The sequence below is a fragment of the Zootoca vivipara genome, chromosome 12 (assembly GCF_965207765.1).
Source record: "Zootoca vivipara chromosome 12, rZooViv2.hap1.1, whole genome shotgun sequence".
NCBI classification, from domain to species: Eukaryota; Metazoa; Chordata; class Lepidosauria; order Squamata; family Lacertidae; genus Zootoca; species Zootoca vivipara.
In genome coordinates, this window is record NC_142595.1 from 45,719,647 (window position 1) to 45,740,474 (window position 20,828).

Here is a 20,828-nt window from a genome sequence, read left to right on the forward strand (position 1 = left end):
TGAGCTTTATGTAAATGTGCACTAGCCCTTCCCTGCCTATAAGAGATACAGGTATAGAGATTCACAACCCTGTTAGCCAGTGTCAAGTTTCTTCTTAATTTGCCTCAAAACATCAGTGGAGCGAAATGCTTCTGTGGATTTGTTTTGGTTTGTTTTCAGCAGCCATCAGAGGTAATTATCCATTAGATGCAGTTAGTATGCAAAAAATCAGTATGTTCTAGGGGCTAATGCAGGGACAGGGAAACGGTGACCTTTCAGGTGTCATTAGTCTGCTGACACTCCCATAATTCTGGACCGCTGGCATTCCTGACTGGGGGTGATGGGACTCTAACAACAACTAGAGGGCTACAGGTTCGCGTATTATTAATCTGAAGCAGAATTTATGGCATCTCTTTCCTTCTAGGTGTCCAATCAGAGATTCAACTGGAAGAATCTGGAGGGGATGTAAAAAGGCCAGGAGAGTCTCTCCGCCTCACCTGCCGAACCTCTGGGTTCACCTTCAGCAGCTACCAAATGAGCTGGGTGCGACAGGCTCCTGGAAAGGGCTTGGAATGGGTTGCCTTTATTGATGTCACTACTATATACTATGCTGATTCAGTTAAGGGTCGATTTACTATCTCCAGGGACAATTCCATCAGCACACTCTACTTGCAGATGAATGGTTTGAAGGTGGAAGATTCAGGCTTGTACTACTGTGCTAGAAACACAGTGACTGAAAAGCTATCAGTCAGTGGACAAAATCTTCAGTCTTCTTGACTGCACTTTTTCTGTTCATGGCAAGGGGGAAGCAGACACACAGCAAACACAGGAGGCAAACCACAAAGAAATGTATACAGCACAGATGCATGTAGCCCAGCAGAGTTCAGCAGCAAAACATACATAGCCGCCAAGTTTCCCATTTTTCACGGGAAACCCCCGGATTTTAATCCGTTTCCCGCTGTTCTCCCGAATGGAAAGAAAATCCTGGAAATCCCCCAGATTTCCTACCTGCCAGAGGCTCCATTTCGGGTGCCACTCTGCCCATGTCTGGGCACCGGAAATCGGGCAGAGCGGCACCGGAAGTCGCTTCTACGCATGTCCAGGCATGCGTAGAAGCGACTTCCGGTCCCGCGCCGCTGCTGATCCCGCATTTTTCAGCGGGAGACTTGGCAGCTATGAAAACATATAATATTGTGGGATGTCATCACCATCTGATTTCTAAAAAGAGGGATGAGTTTGAACCTCAGATGTGGAAAACGTCCGCAGAATAATATTTTGAACTGTGGGATAGATGTCAGTGTGTTCCATGTTGTCCTCCATTTCCCATGAAGAGATTTTTGATGGATCAGGACAAGGTTCAAAGAAGTCCAGAATCCTTCTGCTCTCACAACAGTCAAAAGAAATGAGACAGTTTGTGATTTTGAAATTATTAGTTGGCACTGTGTATTCATAAGGTGATTCAGGTCAGTTTGTGACAGATGCCTCAGACTTTGACTTCAGGCTTTGCACTACTGATACCAATAAATTTAGAAAAACAAGTTGTTGTTTTTTAAAAAGTTGAATGTAAAGTAAAAAGTTTATACACTGTTTAATTGTAAATAAATCCTTCTGTTTTGTTTCTTTGCGTGTCCACTGCTCTGGGTTACTGGGGGAATTGCATGCACATAAAGTTGATGGTTGGCTGCTAAAGGACCTTGTGTGGTCCTGCCATGGCCCTAGCCCCTCAAGCGGACTTCGGACGAGATCCAGGACCACCAGATTCCTTTACCGGAATACCCTTATTCATGGAGGGGAAGGTGATGGCCGCACCTCCCCTCCCACACACTTCAATAAGCCAATGCCTAACTGCCTAACCTTACAAAGTTGTGACGATTGCTTAAGGGGGTAGGCGAAAACCAAGTGGCCACAGCCAATCTGCCACAATGGGGGGGGGGAATCCTACCCAGCCCCTGTTCCAAAACAAAGCAAGGCCAAAGCAGCACCGCCTAAAACTAAGGAGGGAGGGAGGGTGTTTGGCAGCGCAAGGAAGTCATGCATCTTTAATTGGTTTAAATGCCTTTCAAAAAACATGTCACCTCACCTGCCGAAAGATCAAACAGAAAAAGGTCAAAACGTTAAAAGACTGCAGACATGATTTAAGAAGTTATCTTGTTATACATCTTGAGCACCTAAAGTTATAACTCAGAGGAGATTCTTAAATGTGAAGGGCCATAGCTCAGTGATAGAGTACAACCCTTGTATTCAGGTGATGCCCAGTTCCAAGCTCAGCATCTCTCTGTAGGGCTGGAACTGCTGCTGACATTTACTGTATACAATACTCAGGTAGATGGACGAATGGTCTGGTTCATAATAAGGCGGATTCTTATAAGGCTGAATGTGTCTGCCCTATGGAGAAATATGCAAATAGTGGTAGAAGACACTTCTATAAATCAGCCTTGTTCCAGTCAAACAACATTAGGTGGATCAACCTTCACCTCCCCATTTCAGAAGAAAATATCAAGAAATCACTTTTAGAATATCTCCCAAACGCTTAAAAATAATGACACTTTGGCTTCATTTGATGATTCTCATTACAACGTGGGAAGGTAGTTTCCTCCTTTTTAAATATGGGGAAAAATTATTTTCCTTGGCTGTAATTATAAACAATATCTTACATACTGATCTTTACTGTGAATGAAGTAATTTAATTTCTCTGATCATAACTGCTGCTGTTTTCATTTTTCACATTTCCCTTGCAGGTTTATATTCACAAAGTGTTGTTCTGACACAACTGGGTTCAGAACTGAAGAGACCCGGAGAGTCTGTCAGACTGAAATGCGCCACCAGTGGGTTTGTCCTGAATGACTTTTATATGGGATGGATAAGGCAGAAACCAGGGAAGGGACTGGAATGGCTGGTGAGTTACTGGAAATCTTCAGAAACCAATTACTATTTGCCTGCCATCCAAGGACGCTTCACGGCCTCCAAGGACAGCTCCAATTTTTATCTGCAAATGAACACTCTGACTCCTGAAGACACTGCTGTCTATTACTGTGCGAGAGACACAGTGAGAGAAAATGCATATGTGATCATTCAAAAACTCTTGTGGCGAAGCAACTCTAGAAGGCATTGTCTAGTGGGGGAGCACAAGAGGCACTGTCGTCAGAACTGAGGGGACTTTTTGTCTTTTCACCGAAAAATAACACGGAGATTCTTTTTCTCCCATCTCCCACATGGGATAACACAGGAAGCAGATGGCCTACAAATTTCACCAGAGCATGACATCATATGAATGAATAGATTCTTCTTCTTCTTCTTCTTCTTCTTCTTCTTCTTCTTCTTCTTCTTCTTCTTCTTCTTCTTCTTCTTCTTCGCACTGTCCTCTATCTGAAGATTAAAGAAAATTAAGGTGGTGGTGGTGGTTTAAAAAAAGAGGTTGTGCTGCTGGTTTTTAACACCCACAAAGCGCAGAGTATAACTCACAAAGCACATCTTTGTCAGTGGCAAAATATTACTACTGCATATATCAGGTTTACATAATATGTATCATTAGAATCATAGAATCATAGAGTTGGAAGAGACCATGAGGGCCACCCAGTCCAACCCCCTGCCAAGCAGGAAACACCATCAAAGCATTCTTGACATATGCCTGTCAGGCCTCTGCTTAAAGACCTCCAAAGAAGGAGATTCCACCACACTCCTTGGTAGCAAATTCCACTGCCGAACAGCTCTTACTGTCAGGAGGTTCTTCCTAATGTTTAGGTGGAATCTTCTTTCTTGTAGCTTGAATCCATTGCTCCGTGTCCTCTTCTCTGGAGCAGCAGAAAACAACCTTTCTCCCTCCTCTATATGACATTCTTTTATATATTTGAACATGGCTATCATATCACCCCTTAACCTTCTCTTCTCCAGGCTAAACATACCCGGCTCCCTAAGCCGTTCCTCATAAGGCATCGTTTCCAGGCCTTTGACCATTTTGGTTGCCCTCTTCTGGACATGTTCCAGCTTGTCAGTATCCTTCTTGAACTGTGGTGCCCAGAACTGGACACAGTACTCCAGGTGAGGTCTTACCAGAGCAGAATACAGTGGTACTATTACTTCCCTTGATCTAGATGCTATACTCCTATTGATGCAGCCCAGAATTGCATTGGCTTTTTTAGCTGCTGCATCGCACTGTTGACTCATGTCAAGTTTGTGGTCTACCAAGACTCCTAGATCCTTTTCACATGTACTGCTCTCAAGCCAGGTGTCTCCCATCCTGTATTTGTGCCTTTCATTTTTTTTTTGCCCAAGTGTAGTACTTTACATTTCTCCTTGTTAAAATTCATCTTGTTTGCTTTGGCCCAGTTGTCTAATCTGTTAAGGTCATTTTGAAGTGTGATCCTGTCCTCTGGGGTATTATCCACCCCTCCCAATTTGGTGTCATCTGCAAACTAAGCCTAGAAGATCACTGGAGCAACCTGGTCAAAGTCAAAGAAAGTATGAAGAGTGAATGGAGCTCCAAGGCAGAAGGTTACTCCAGAACCAAAACTAATCACCTAATGAGGGCAATGGACTTTTTGATTTTAAGTACACATTACATAAGAACATTTCATCCTCACATATCCCCCATCCAACTTAGCCTATTATATTTCAGTGCTTTCACTATTCAACCAGATACATTTATTCAGCAGCAGCAGCAACAGAATCAGTAAACAAAGATTGTGCGTAAGTTCTTTCTCCTTCTTCTTCATTTGGGACCATGATATAAAAAGACTTCTGCATTGATTGACTCTCTTCTGAAGCAAATGAGCCATAGTTGACCTAAAAGAAAATGATAATTTAGAAGAACATCTGCATAAGAAATTTGTAGGTACAATTTGAATTAGTAAAAAAACCCAAAAAACAAAAACCCACTGGCTGAATTTCTAGTTATGGAGAAATAATGAAATTTCCAAGTTATTTCTCTCACACACTAATATTTATCTTTTCCTTCTGAATCAAAGAATTACAAAAGAAACTTCCCCGCATTCCCCTATGCACTGATTCTACCTGTGGGACCCTGTAGAGACTTCAGACATCTGCCATGTGGATAGAAGTGTCAGTAAGACCCCCAAATCACAACCATGAGGTTTTTCTGAGTGTCACATTTGTAGTTGGGGACAAATCTTTGCCATTTGAAAAGAAGGTCCAAAGTGGTTTGATAGGTCATTCTCCCATCAGAATAGCTGTCATAGATGTGGAAACCAAGGGTGACATTGGGCAAGGTCTATGGATTGTCATTGATCTCTTTTATGGCAAACACCAAGGCCAGGATGTTCTGATAGAAAGTGCAAAGGAGAAACCCAGAAAAGAGCAGGGGTGTCAAAGATACACTGCAGATCGCAACTACCATTGCTCTCCTCTATCATACTGTAAATTATATTTTGACTGAATATGTTTTATGAACAGGGCATAACAGTCTGATGCATTAAAATATCTTCCCTATTGACACTTTAACTACAAAGTTCACAGTAAAGAATGTATTCCTGAACACTATCTACATAACAATATAACCCACATAAAGTACAGCTATCCATTATTATTTCCTGCTAAGCTGCTCCCTGCAGTTCAGTTCAGGTTTCAAGAGGATGATGTAGCATTTAGGGAGGAAGATACAAGCCAGTACACCAGCACTGGAAGCCAAGATGGAGAAGACCTCCACAGCCACCATGTGTTTTCCTCTTGTGCTTAGATAGGTTGGAACAAAAGAGACCCACACACTGCAAAATGCCAACATGCTGAATGTTATAAATTTAGCTTCATTAAAACTGTCTGGTAACTTGCGAGCAAGGAACGCCTCAATGAAGCTGGCAATGGCCAAAAGACCTAAGTAGCCCAGGACACAGTAAAACATTGCAACAAGCCCTTCATTACATTGCACTATAATTTCTTCAGTTACTGAATACATGTCTAAATGGGGGAATGGGGGAGAGGTTGATAACCACACAGCACAAATGCCTACTGGAATAAGGGAGCATGAAAGGACAATGGAAAAAGCCAGTCTTCTCCCCAGCCATTTCTTCATTCCAGAGCCAGGCTTTGAGGCCATAAATGCCAGAGAAACAATGGTTGTTTTTGCCAGAACGCATGAAACAACCACTGAGAAGATAATGCCAAATGTTGGTTGTCGGAGAAGGCAGATCGTTTTCCCAGGTTGGCCAATGAATAACAAAGAAGAGAGGAAGCAGAGCAGGAGGGAGATGAGGAGAGTGTAGGTAAGTTCCCGGTTGTTGGCTTTGACTATGGGGGTGTCTCTGTGCTTAATAAAAGTTCCTAGAATCAAGGCCGTGATCAGAGAAAAAGAAATTGCAAGTGAGGCTAAAGTGATCCCTATTGGTTCTTCATATGAGAGAAAAGTTTTGACTTTGGGGATGCACCCATTTTTATTCTTGTTTGGATATTGATCTTCTGGGCATCTGAAGCAGTCATCCATATCTGAAAAATAGAACAAGGGGTGTTGGAGAGAGAGAGATCTAGCTTCAGTGTATATTCATTGAGGGCATCTAATTATGATGGCAAAATGACATGATATACCAGTCAGGTTTGAAATCTTCCCTTCTGGGCATGGGGTGCAATCATAGCAGCAAAACTTTTCTCCTTCCTTTTTCTTCTTCTGATGACCAGGCTGGCAGTGATCATTACACATAGAAAGAGGAAGCACCTATCCATAGACATGAAAATGTTTATGTTGGGTGGCATTTGGGGGGGGGGGAGCTTGTCTAGCCCAGTAGCATGCCTGGTAGCTCATGAAGAAATAGTATTCCTTCATTATCAGCACCCTTGACCCACCCTTCAGCATATGTTCCCAGAGTAGGGTATATTCAGAAGTAATATAATAAGTTTAAACAATATACTAAATGCATTTCTCCCCATAAGAATTGAGATACTTGGCATGGCAACCTTTCATATAGTGTTGAAGTTTTAGGTGGCACTGACTGCTTTCCAGAACTTAATGATTCACCAGAAAACCATGTTAGGTAAAGGTAAAGGGCCCCCTGACCTTTAGGTCCAGTCGTGACCGACTCTGGGGTTGCGGCGCTCATCTCGCATTATTGGCCGAGGGAGCTGGCATACAGCTTCCAGGTCATGTGGCCAGCATGACAAAGCCACTTCTGGCGAACTAGAGCAGCGCACAGAAACACTGTTTACCTTCCCGCCGGAGCAGTACCTATTTATCTACTTGCACTTTGACGTGCTTTCGAACTGCTAGGTTGGCAGCAGCTGGGACTGAGCAACGGGAGCTCACCCCGCCACAGGGATTCGAACCGCCGACCTTCTGATCAGCAAGCCCTAGGCTCTGTGGTTTAACCCACAGTGCCACCTGCGTTCCCCCCCCTTTCTTTTGGCATTGCAACCTTTCAAATAGTGTTGAAGTTTTAGGTGGCACTGACTGCTTTCCAGAACTTGATGATTCACCAGAAAACCATGTTAGGTGTTAATAATAATAATAATAATAATAATAAAGCCACTTCCGTGCCTTTGCCGGAGGTGGAGTTGTGGGCAGCCCGACGAGCCCATTGCGTGGGGGCTGCAGTGTCAGCCCCTACGCAATGGTAGTGCCCGCCTGCGTCATCCGCCCCCTTGTCCAATAGGGATGAGGGGGCGGGGCCGCAGCGTTTAAACCCCTTCGCGCGGCCGGGGCCCGTTCTCTTTCTCCTTGTTCGCCGGAGCGAACAGAAGCACTCGTCGCAGTCCTTGGTTTTTTTTTGCCTTTGCCTCGTGCCTTCGCTTAATTTAGGTCCCGTTCATTGTTTCCCCACCTCGTTCCTCTTTTCTCTTCCTTTCCAGGTCCTGCCTCGTGGGAGCGTCGGGGGCTTTCTCCGCTCGGCAGTTCTTCCTCGCTCATCAGCTGTTCCTGGCAGCTGCGTCTTTAGCGCCAGTCAGCTGTTTTTCGGATCTGAGGCTCCCGCAGCCTTTAGGAGCTCACAGCCGCGGCGGATCCTGGGCGCCAGCAACGGAGGAACGCTAGCCAGCCGTATCCGGGCCCAAGGCTCCCACAGCCTCCAGGAGCCTTTTAGCTGCTGAGGTTCCAGCTGCTCTGGGGGCAGAGTTAGAGGCGGCTGCCTCCTCTCCCCGCTTTTACACAGGGACCTTTGTGCCAGGGATCTCCTCGGTCTGGTGAGTTAGCCGCCTATAGCGGTAAGAATCCCCCCAGCGCTTCTCTGCCTCCCTCTCGTGAGCTAGCCACTTTAGCGGTGGAAATCCCCCCAGCGCCTGCCTTCCTCCCTCTCGTGCTAGCGCAAACAACCCCTGAGCCTTAGCCATCTGCCCCCGGTTCTCCGCCTGGGGTTCAGCTTATGTACTTTGCCCTACTGGTTGCTATCCTAGTTTCTTGTTGGTTTGTATGGTGGTGGCTTGGGAGCGCGTGTTGTGTTAACCCCCCTTTTTCAGTGCGATCTCTGTTTGTTTTGTTTACCCAGCGCCATTTTGGGGAGGGCAGTGCTTGTGGTTTTTGTTCAGTGTGGTCGGCACCATTTTGGGAAGGGCTGTGTTTGTGGCTTTGCATAGTATAGCCGGCGCCATTTTGGGAAGGGATTGCTTGCTGTTTTGTCCTGCCTGGCCAGCGCCATTTTGGGGAGGGCAGTGCTTGTGAGGGCAGCGCCATTTTGAGTGGCTAATTCTTCCACGTGGCGGGCGCCATCTTGTGTGCGGCTTTGTTTTGTCGGTACTAGCAGCTCACTGTTCCTCCCTTGTATTGGTTCTCATTGCGCCCTGGTTTTTTAACTTATGTTACCCTGTCTTATCCTGGTGTTTTGAATTAATTCGTTGCATTTATTTAATTCGTGATATTCCCCAAGTGCATTTATTAATTATTGGTAACTGGTTTCTTTTTGGGCAGTTGGTTTTAATTGATTGGGCGGACTGTTTTTGGTAATTTTACCAGGCAATTAATTATATATAGAAAAATAAATAAATAAATAAATTGGTATTGGGCAAATAGTTATATCTGCCCCTAGCTGAAATTAATTTGGGGTTGATTATTATTGGTTGGCATTGTTTCCGCCTTCTGAAGTGTGGATAAATAGATCTATTATATAGGGAATTGATTGCAGTATATAGAAGTAGCTGAGTGTTTATTGTATATTTTATCAGGGTTGCATTTACTTAATTCGTGATATTCCCCAAGTGCATTTATTAATTATTTGGTAAACTTGCTTCTTTGGGCAGCTGGTAATAATTGATTGGTTACAGGCGTATACATAGATAAATTTAGTTAATAAACGTATAAATAATAAATAAATTAAAAATAAATAAATAAATAAAATTAATAAAAAATAAAATAAAATAAAATAAAATAAAATAGATTAATAGTACCTATAATAAAAAATAAATAAATAAATAAATAATAATAATAAAAAATATATATATATTAAAAAAAAAACAATAAAATATAATACATATCGTAGTTATATAAGTGAGGGAGTTAATTCCATAGCATTTGTCAAAAGTCCTTGCGACCATGGCTTCCAAGGGCAAGCAGGGCCAGGCCAAAAACCTGGCAGCTAAGGTAAATCCTAAGGCTTTCGCCCAGGCGGTAAATGCATTGCAATCCATTTGTGGCCAGCTGGGCCCTCTCTGCAGCACGCTGGTCCCACTGGCCGAAAGCCTACAGGATGACTCCCCACCCAATTCACAGGATTGTGTAGCAGATACCCAGCTTGATGACCTGGATGGGCCGTCCACCTCCGCTTCCTTTTTCTCTACCTCCACCTCTGGGGGGGTTAGCGACGGGGCTCAGGGACCGCGCACCCGGTCGCAGAAAGCACGCTCCAATACTCCCGGCCAGCAATCAGTGGCTTCAGGGTCTCAGGTGCTCAGCTCCTGCAGCGGGGCAGCCCAGTCTGTTGCAGGTCAGATGGGGACTCAGCCCGCGGTGGCAGCGGCTCAGCAGGGGGCGCAGGCGCGCGATTCGACCACGGATGACGAGGCGGCGGGGCGCGCGGTGGGCGGAGTTGCGGAGTCGCGGGATGGAGAAGACCGTCGCCAGGGAGGAAAGGCGAAGAAGAAGTCGGAGAAACGTAAGAGGAGCAGAAGGGACGATTCGGACGACGACACAGGTACGTCCTCGGATTCGGAATGCGACATCCCAATGGAGGATTATTGGGGTGTGGGGGAGGACCAGATGGGTTTCCCCCTTTGGGTGCATAAAAGGAGGGCCAGCTCCCATCGTAAGTCATTTAGGGGTACGCTGGAGTGGCGCGACGGTGCGTTAATTCCCGACGAAAAGTATGCCACAAATTCGGACACGGATATCCTTTTGGGTTCTCATCTGTCAGATAAAAAGAGGGAAAAAATTTTAAATGGTGACTATATTGATGTGTTCACCATTCTTCCCCTGACTCAGATGATGGGAAAGGGGGAGAAGCGCCGGGATTACAGGGGTCGGCGATATAGGACACCTCGGGCCGACCGCACTTTTGAAAATTGGTTAGAGGGCATTCACATTTGGGCGGCCGTGATTTCTGCGGCATACCCAAAGCGAGCGGTGCACCTATTTGCTTACATGGCCGACGTCAGGTTGGCTCACAAGATGGCGGGGGAGACGGCAGCTTTGAACTACGACGAAGACTTCCGTAGGAATGCTTCAAAAAACCCAAAAACGCGTTGGGACCAACGGCACCAACACTACTGGAGTAACCATGTAGTGCCGTATGTTGAGAAAAAACAAACTGACCCCCCGAAAGCGGGCAGGTTTGAGCCTAAAAAAGACCCACGGCGTAGGGTCTGTTGGGAGTTCAATAAAGGTCTTTGCCAGAGGCCCAACTGCAAATACACTCACGAATGTGAGAAGTGCCTGGGTCAGCATCCGGGGGTATCTTGCTTCAAGGGAAAGCAGTCCTTTCGGGGGGCCAAGGGCAATTCTCACCAGGGCCCCAGATACCCCCCCGGTGCCTCCCACGGTGCAGCCTCAGGACAGAATAGATTCTAACTGTTCTCTAGCCATAGCCAACTCCCCTGTAAAATTGAACCCCTTAAAAAAGTTGCTAGCCCTATACCCTAATAGATCTGCTGCAGTGTACCTTGAAGAGGGTTTCTCTTCTGGTTTTCGCATCCCCGTTCAGACCCCACCTTCCACAACCGACCCACCAAATCAAAAGTCAGTTAGGGAGTGTCCTGACATAGCCGTTAAGAAAATAAATAAGGAACTATCGGCGGGCCGGGTCGCGGGCCCATTTTTAACTCCACCTATAGCCAACCTTCACATTTCCCCGCTAGGCATAGTTCCTAAAAAGGCCCCAGGAGAGTTTAGGTTGATTCATAATCTTTCTCACCCTAGGGGTAGCTCAGTTAATGACGGTATCCCGCAAGAGCTTTGTACGGTAAAATACGCCTCCTTTGACCACGCGGTGAAGCTGGTTCGCCAGTTTGGCGAAGGGGCCATGATGGCGAAGTGCGATATCGAATCTGCCTTCCGCCTCCTTCCTGTACACCCCCACGACTACAAATGGTTGGGTTTTAGGTTCGAGGGCGCTTATTTCATTGACAAAGCTATGCCCATGGGATGTTCCGTTGCCTGTTCGGCCTTTGAAACATTTAGCACATTCCTGGACTGGGCCCTTCGTGCTAGGACTGGTCTGTCAGGTGTCACTCATTACCTGGACGACTTCCTTTTCGTGGGGGGAGCGCACAGTGCTGATTGCGCAGGCCTCATGGAGGCCTTCGCTTCTCTTACAAGCGAACTGGGGGTGCCGCTAGCAGCGGATAAAACTGAAGGACCTGTGTCTCGTTTAACGTATTTAGGTATTGAATTGGATACGGTAGCCCAAACCTCGCGTTTACCGGCTGAAAAACTTGCAGCCCTTAAGGAGTTGATTAGCCAGCTTATTCCTCGCAAAAAAGTCACGTTGAGACAAATCCAATCGCTGCTGGGGCACCTTAATTTCGCTTGTAAAGTAATCTCGCCTGGTCGCCCCTTTTGCCGGAGGGTTGCCAGGCTCACCGTAGGTCTAACCCGACCGTTCCATAGGGCCCGTTTGCCGAAAGGGGTGAGAGCGGACCTGCGGAACTGGCTTACCTTTCTAGAACACTACAATGGCGTATCTTTATGGCAGGATAACATCACACTATATTCAGACTTTCAGATTCATTCCGATGCAGCGGGCGCATTGGGTTTCGGGGTATATTTCAGAGGGAGATGGTGTGCTGAACCTTGGCCTCCTAGCTGGAAAAACACAGACATTACTCGGGATTTAACATTTCTAGAATTCTTTCCCATAGTGGTAGCAGTACATCTTTGGTCGGACGACTTCAGGAACCGGAGAGTCTGCTTCAACACGGACAATCAAGCAGTAGTCAGTGTGCTTACCAGGCAATCGTCGCGGTCGGAGAGGGTGTCTGCCCTCCTACGTCATTTTGTGCTGCACAGTCTCGAGTTAAATATGCACTTCTCAGCCAAATTCGTGCCGGGACAAAATAATAATATCGCAGATGCTTTGTCTCGTTTCCAGATGGACCGCTTCCGCTCATTAGCACCGGATGCGCAGCAGTGTCCAGAGAGGTTCCCGGAACACCTATGGAACCTTGGAAACGGGAAATCCTAAAGGGAGTATTTGCTTCCGTGGCCCCTGCCACCCTCAGCTCCTACAAACGAGCATGGGCAGACTTCCTTGCCTTCCGGCAGAAGGGCGCTGGTGTGCGCCTTGAGAGCCCACCTACCCCTGAGGAGGTTATGCAATACGTGGTATACCTCAGAGGGTTGGGCCGCGCCGCCAAGACTCTTGGCATCCACACTGCAGCTATCACCTTTTTCTCGAAATCTCTTTATCTCACCGACCCGTGCGATAATTTCCATTTGCGTAGAGCAATGGAAGGCTGGCGTAGGCTGCAGCCTCCCGTTCCCGATTCCAGGCGACCCATTACGTTCGAGATGCTTACCCAAATCCATAGGCAATTGAGAACCCTTTGTTGGTCCAAATTTGAAGCGCGGCTGTTTTCGGCAGCCTTTTCGATAGCTTACTTTGGGGCCCTTAGGGTCGGGGAGGTGGTGTGTGAGGACCACCCTGATGGTGTTACCCGGGGTATATTATTACGGGATCTATCGCTGTCCGATGCCCAGGCTATCGTGCATGTCCGCCATTCAAAAACGGACCAGAGGGGGAGAGGCGCTAGCATTCGCCTCCCGGCAACAGGCGCCGCAGGTCCTTGTCCAGTGAAGGACACTAGGCGGTATCTTTATCTCCGACCGCCGGGTCCTGGCCCGTTATTCATTCACCATGATGGTGCACGGCTCACTCGTCAACAATTTACCAGGGTACTTCGCAAAGCCATTGCATCTTGCGGGTACAACCCCACAGAATTTTCTGCCCATTCCTTTAGAATTGGCGCCGCCACTTCCGCTATGCACCTAGGTTTGTCATCAGAAAGGATCCAGGAGATGGGGAGATGGAAGTCGAATGCTTACAGAAGGTACATTCGCACGTAGGTAGACTCTGGTGGCGGTGCTGATCCGGCTTTTCATCTTTACTTTTCAGGTTACCATTTCATCCGGGTTTGGATAGCGGGGCACAGTATAGTGCACTGGGCCCTGAAAAGGGCAATCGAAGTTGGTCTGGGATGCGGGCTCGGCCTTCCGGAAAATGTGGAGGTTTCCTGGATATCCAGAAGGGGTATGCGGTGGAGCGAGTTGCTGCCGATCATCCAGGCCCGGGCTGCTTCACTTGGCCCCCCAGAAGTCCTGATTGTGCAACTCGGTGAAAACGACCTAGCTTACCGCAATGCGGTCGATTTGAGGAAACATATATTCAAAGATTTCGACGTCATGAGGGAGAGTTTCCCGCGGATGACGTTATTGTGGTCCTCTTTGTTGGAAAGGCGCTGTTGGCGTGACGGCCGTTGCCCTAAAGCCTTGAACAATTCCAGGAGGCTTTTGAACTCAGTCGTGGCCCGCAGAGTGTTATCCTTGAATGGCCGGGTTATACAGCATCCCACCCTGAAACGAAGTGAAGCAGCCCTCTATCGCGAGGATGGCGTTCACCTTTCTCCGATCGGGAATGACGCCTGGCTACTGAACGTTATTGCTGCCATTCGAGATGTCCTGGACATATAGATCTTAATTAGGCGAATAAGAGAGTAGGGTCACACCTCCCCGATAATATCTTAATTCATATCTTATAACAAATTAACCGAGGGCTAAGCTACTAATTAGGGTTACGCTAAAAATTAATATCTAGGTGCCTATAACATGTGAGCGGATTGGCGGCGAGCCTGGGGGGGCTCGAGTGGCGGTTAGGCGTTGGAAATTTGCATAACAATAAGATGGAGGAGGGGCAGATTGCGTCATCACCTGCCCAAATTTGGAGAAGTAATTCCGTTAAAGGATTCCGGGGGCGAGGCTTGGTCCAGAGCCTGGAGTCGCCAGGGCCGTAAGGCACGCCCCGTACGGTGGCCACAGAAGGAGTTCCGGTTGATCGGCATCGCCGGGTTCCTTACTGGTGGTTAACTTCTCACGGACTCCAACACACGGGTTGGAGTCGGATTTAGTCTGATAGGTTCCAACGCCTAAGCCAATTCCGCTCAACATGCATATTTAATAAAGTTGTGGCCTGAACCACCCAATTAACCTTTAAATTCTGTGTCACGTGTCATTATTACACTGATCGGAGGGCATTGCTACACAAAGCCACTTCCGTGCCTTTGCCGGAGGTGGAGTTGTGGGCAGCCCGACGAGCCCATTGCGTGGGGGCTGCAGTGTCAGCCCCTACGCAATGGTAGTGCCCGCCTGCGTCATCCGCCCCCTTGTCCAATAGGGATGAGGGGGCGGGGCCGCAGCGTTTAAACCCCTTCGCGCGGCCGGGGCCCGTTCTCTTTCTCCTTGTTCGCCGGAGCGAACAGAAGCACCCGCCCACCCGCCCCTTAAAAAGAGAATAGGGGGCGCTGCTGCGGACCTGGTCGGTTGCCTGGTTAGTCAGTGGACCGGGTAGGACTTTTCCCATACTGGGCTAGCCATGATGGGTTTTTCGCCTACCTCGTAGCATGTCGTCACAACTTAGGTTAGGCGGTTAGGCGTTGGAAATTTGCATAACAATAAGATGGAGGAGGGGCAGATTGCGTCATCACCTGCCCAAATTTGGAGAAGTAATTCCGTTAAAGGATTCCGGGGGCGAGGCTTGGTCCAGAGCCTGGAGTCGCCAGGGCCGTAAGGCACGCCCCGTACGGTGGCCACAGAAGGAGTTCCGGTTGATCGGCATCGCCGGGTTCCTTACTGGTGGTTAACTTCTCACGGACTCCAACACACGGGTTGGAGTCGGATTTAGTCTGATAGGTTCCAACGCCTAAGCCAATTCCGCTCAACATGCATATTTAATAAAGTTGTGGCCTGAACCACCCAATTAACCTTTAAATTCTGTGTCACGTGTCATTATTACACTGATCGGAGGGCATTGCTACACAATAATAATAACAACAAACAACAACAATAATAATTTTACGATTTATAAAAAACACAATAAAACAGCTCATCCACATTTGCATTTCCTCCACTCTTTCAAGAAACGTCCTGTGCTTTAGGGCTCTGTCCCACAGTGCTCCCTCATGAAAACCAGCTCTTTAAAGCTGAATGGAAGCAAATGATTCAGCTTTGAAGAGTGGATTTTCACAGGGAAAGTTGTTGGGGGGGGCAGTTTGGACACAGAGCACTGAAGTGCAGACTTCTGCCTTGAAAGAGCGGGGCTAAGAACTGAATCCTGATGCATTAACATCCCAGTTGGTATAAAGAAGATCCCTCAAGAGAACAGGAGAATCCATACCTGATTAAAATGACTGTGCCACACAATCATATGCTCATTAATGGTGAATTTGCTTTCTTCTAAATCATTGGGATCCACCTTTCCAACTCTCACTGTCTGGAAGGAGTTGTTGGGGAATAGGACCAGGTTCGTTATATCAAACCCACTTCTCATTTCCCTTTTATTATTAAAAGACACAGCTTCATTTGCTGAGTTGTTAAATGAAATGTCTCGGAGAAATTGGTGGAGCTAGTTGGGGGGAAAACAGAGCAAGTAACAGAAGGTGTAACATGGTTGTGGGAATTTTAGACTCAAATTCGTTTCAGGTTCTGCACCACCTGTTCATTAGCCAGCTGAGGGTACACTTTTTAAAATTAAACACAGAACCAAGAACCTGGTTTCTTAACTATCGTGATAGGACTGCCTTCCCAACCAGTTGCCTTCCCAACCAAATTCTCTAATTGGGAAAAGCATTGAGTCTCTTTCCCAAGGCAGTGGATTGAAGCAAAGGGAGATTTAGCACACTTACCATTAGTTGTTTCTATTATATTTTGTATGTCATCTTCATATATACAAAGATTTATGTTTGAAATAAGATTCGCAAAGGCATCACGTATATTACAGTGAGAATAGGGTTCTGGATGAGATGGGATTTTGGTCCGATCTACAAGTCCTCTTATGTTCATATGTAGGCTCCACCTTTCTTTGATTTAGAACCCTGAATGTGCAGGGGGAGCCTCAATGGAGAGGGAATTCCATGCATCAGAAGAATGCCCTTCAGTTCATGGTGGTGGGTTGTTAGGATAGGGACTATGTCTATCAGCTCCATCTGGTACGCAGGCTGAGTCCCTACCTGCCTGCAGACTGTCTCGCCAGAGTGGTGCATGCTCTAGTTATCTCCCGCTTGGACTATTGCAATGCTCTCTATGTGGGGCTACCTTTGAAGGTGACCCGGAAACTACAACTAATCCAGAATGCAGCAGCTAGACTGGTGACTGGGAGCGGCCGCCGAGACCACATAACTTTGGTCTTGAAAGACTTGCATTGGCTCCCAGTACGTTTCCGAGCACAGTTCAAAGTGTTGGTGCTGACCTTTAAAGCCATAAACAGCCTCAGTCCAGTATACCTGAAGGAGCGTCTCCACCCCCATTGTTCTGCCCGGACACTGAGGTCCAGTACCGAGGGCCTTCTGGCGGTTCCCTCGTTGCGAGAAGCCAAGTTTCAGGGAACCAGGCAGAGGGCCTTCTCAGTGGTGGTGCCCACCCTGTGGAATACCCTCCCATCAGATGTCAAAGAGAAAAACAGCTACCAGATTTTTACAAGGCATTTGAAGGCAGCCCTGTTTATGGAGGCTTTTAATGTTTAATAGATTATTTCATTTCATTTTTCTGTTGGAAGCCGCCCAGAGTGGCTGGGGACCCCAGCAGCCAGATGGTATAAATAAATTATTATTATTATTATTATTATTATTATTATTATTATTATTATTATTATTAGGTTTCTGAAACATCCCCACCTTCCAGGAATGCCCAAATAAAACTGTAATCTCACCATGTACTAATTAATCCATTGAAATAAACAGTTTAGTTATTGAGACATTACCTGCCAAGGCTGCATAGATTGATGTTTCATACTATTACTTTCTTTGTGCTTGGGTCTAGATGTGAACATAGCATGCAGTGCATGAGCAAAAGCATAGACAGCATTGTAGATACTGTAGCTGTGGCCAGTCATGTCCATCTCAAAAAGAGCTGTGGGAAGACTCTCCAGCCTCTCATCTCCTGTACAAGTTTCATCATCAATGATAGGCACCCCCAGATCTGGCAATAAACAGTCAAAGGCTTCCTGCCAGAAGTCTTTGAGGAAACCACTTCCTTGCGTCCTCTCAGGCTTTGCAGCCTGAATAAATTCTTTGAACACTAAAAGCTCTTTTGTGTGAACAGAGAAAGAAATGGCACCTTGGAACAACTGGAGATCCCAACCCCTTTGAAGGCCAGTTAAAATGAAATCAATCTGGGTTGTCATAATCCACACTTTTCCAAATACTGTGCTGTTATAATTGACGGCATCTTGAAGAAATACAAAAGTTCTGAACGTTGCAATTGTCATTGATCCTCCATACATGATAAATGTACTGGGTTTTTTATTTGTTAATGGTAAATATACAGGTGAAGCTATGGCAAGTATGTCCAGAGGGTTATCCAGTTGGACTTGTTCTGGCATTCTTTTGGTGAACGCTGAACAAATTCCATTCTGGAAAAATAATGATTCTATAGTCTGCAAGAATTGTTCTCCACTGTTCCCATCCACAACAAAGAGCCCAATCCATGTCCACCTAAACCTCTGAAGAAGCCGAATAATCCCCATATACTGATGGACTTCATTTGGAGCCATGTGGTAAAAGTAAGAGAGCTGTGTGCCCATCTTTGGGGGAAAGGAGCCATATGTGAGCTGAAAGGAAAATGCATAGATATATCATAAAGAAAACTGAAGACTAGTCTTGTGTAAATGCATTTTTATGACAGAGAGAGCTAGAGAGATTTGGTTAGTGCTGAGGAGGGTACAATGTGGATTTCATGGGATATAAGTTCAAGAATGCTTCAGGGGAATTCTTTCACATTTGAGGAATATGGTGCAATTCCCAGTTTTATTTTTCTGAAGGTTGCTTCCCTCCTTCCATCCGGACCAAATATTTTATTAGATAGTAATGAGATGTGTGGAATATGGATTTCCCCAGATTCCCCCCCCACACACACACACAAAGAAACCCACCTGAGGAATCTTGTAGAGACCAATGATGTCTGCCATACAGTGGGAGGTGCGAGAGCCAAGTCCTCCTGTGATAGCTATGAGTTTTTTCTGGCTGTCACATTTGTAGTTAGGGACAAATCTATCTGACTTGAAGAGAAGGTCCAGAGTGGTTCGGTAGGTCATCCTTGCATCACAGTAGCTGTCATAAATGTGGAACCCAAGCGTAACATTGGGCAAGATCTTGGGATTCTCATTGATCTCCTTCACAGCAAATGCCAAAGCAAGCAGGTGCTGATAGAACTTTGTCACCACACTGCCAATATAATTGATTTGTTATATCTGGAACATGTTATCAGAAAGCCTGGCAAGACTTTAGTCAATATGAGATCATGGCCCAGTGACAGGAGTGGCGTTATTACTCTGATAAAGCTTGAGAATATGGCCCTCCCTCAAATAATTAGTGTAGTACAAAGTAAAATAAAAATAAATCACCTGGTCAAAAAGGTCAAAAAGAGTCTGCACTTCAGTGCTGTCTTGGCTTACTTTTATTTTTATTTACATTCAAGTTTTGCTATCAGTATTTTGCTTCTTAGGAAACCAGTTTGCCTTCTGTCCTTCAGATTTTGAAGCTTCTCAGAGCAGCCTTTTAAGGTTGGGCTCATAGATATTTTTTGAAAGATTATTGTTTTTGTATGCTTCAATTTCCTTTTTGTTTTCATTTTGGCTTGTTTATCCCCTTGCTCAGACTTTACTAATTCAATTTCAACCATTTTCCATCTATTTTTACCTGTCTAAACTTTCCCATCTGAACAATTCAGGATCCTGGATTCAACCCACTCAACCTTCCAACTGAATCCATAGAAGAAAATCATTTGCATCCCTGTTTGGATTGCTGATTGGTTTCCCCATTGTACTGAAAATGGAGAACCTCGGGAAATGTGAAAATTTCATTAAATAAAAAAAACCCCACAGAGAACCAAATCTCACTCCCAACCCACTTCTTGCTTTCCACTCTAAACTTGGTAAAATGCATTAAGCTCAGAAAATACACGTGTGGAAAGCAATACTTACTGTGGCACATCAAAAAGTGTCAGAGAAGGATGTTTCAAGAAGTCAACTTCATGGTCAACATAATATGTATGAGAAGTCATCCCACCAATGATGAGGCCCCCTGGTTGGTACCACTCATGTGGAACAGGGAGCGGGTCATTTTGGGGGCACTTTACAGCATTCACTTCGCACACCATAAGAAGCAACAGAATGAGCCATACTATTACACACAGCATTCTGAAAGCAAAGTATCCCTCTACATGCAGACATTCTTGTCCCATAACTAGCCACTGGCTAGCATAAATCGATATGATTTGATGGTTTCATCCCAATGCAGAAATCTGCGAGAAAATCATTAGCCTTACATTTAGCACTGTCTGGAATGGGCAGCTATTTAATTCCAAACATGTGTCAAAGTTGCCTCTTGCACGTAAACCCATCTCCCCTAGGCCCAGTGGTTTATTTATAATAACTTTCACATGTGTTTTCTCCTGCCTTCTGGAAAACCTCCAGAACTTCAGCAAGGTAAACAAATTATAGTATTTGGATAATTGCAGGGGGAGATAATTACGTCTTCACGGTTTAGATTCTGAGTGACACTTTTGCTAGGAAACATGTTGATTTCCAACAGAAGCCTTCTCCTCTCCCTAAAGGGGTGAGAAATTGAAACTTTTTCGCAGACTTCTGTGGTAAGCAAACTCCAGGGTGGCCATTTTGGCCGAACCACATTGCCCTGCCCTACACCTAGAGATGTATGAATGTCTCTCAATCTGTTCCAACATTCATACAATCTATTCCAACATTCACACACCCTTTTTTTTGGGGGGGGGGGTACTTACTGTTCCACTGTGATTGGTGTATTTGTATTTCAAACAATTCTCCCTTTTTGTCTTATACTGATGAGTGTTAAATGTATCACACAATAGACATACATAGCTCATCTATCAACATCTGCCTCATTTACAAATCAATAATATCCCCTGTAAAGGTAAAGGGGCCCCTGACCATCAGGTCCAATCGTGTCTGACTCTGGGGTTGTGACGCTCATCTCGCTATATAGGCCGAGGGAGCCGGTGTTTGTCCGCAGACAGCTTCCGGGTCATATGGCCAGCATGACAAAGCTGCTTCTGGTGAACCAGAGCAGCGCACGGAAACGCTGTTTACCTTCCCGCCGGAGCGGTCCCTATTTATCTACTTGCACTTTGATGTGCTTTCGAACTGCTAGGTGGGCAGGAGCTGGGACCGAGCAACGGGAGCTCACCCCGTTGCAGGGATTCGAACCACCGACCTTCTGATCATCAAGCCCTAGACTCTGTAGTTTAA

General features: G+C 46.0%; 1 protein-coding gene across 1 annotated transcript; it reads right to left on the bottom strand.

Annotated features, from left to right (window-relative positions):
• Window positions 1-5,518: 5,518 nt before the first annotated feature.
• Window positions 5,519-19,606, bottom strand: LOC118095039 (vomeronasal type-2 receptor 26-like). Its single transcript, XM_035135909.2, has 6 exons — window positions 19,527-19,606; window positions 18,477-18,768; window positions 17,307-18,155; window positions 15,726-15,953; window positions 6,514-6,640; window positions 5,519-6,414 (listed from the first exon to the last, which is right to left on the bottom strand). The coding sequence occupies exons 1-6, from the start codon at window positions 19,604-19,606 to the stop codon at window positions 5,519-5,521; spliced, it is 2,472 nt and encodes an 823-aa protein (XP_034991800.2).
• Window positions 19,607-20,828: the final 1,222 nt, after the last annotated feature.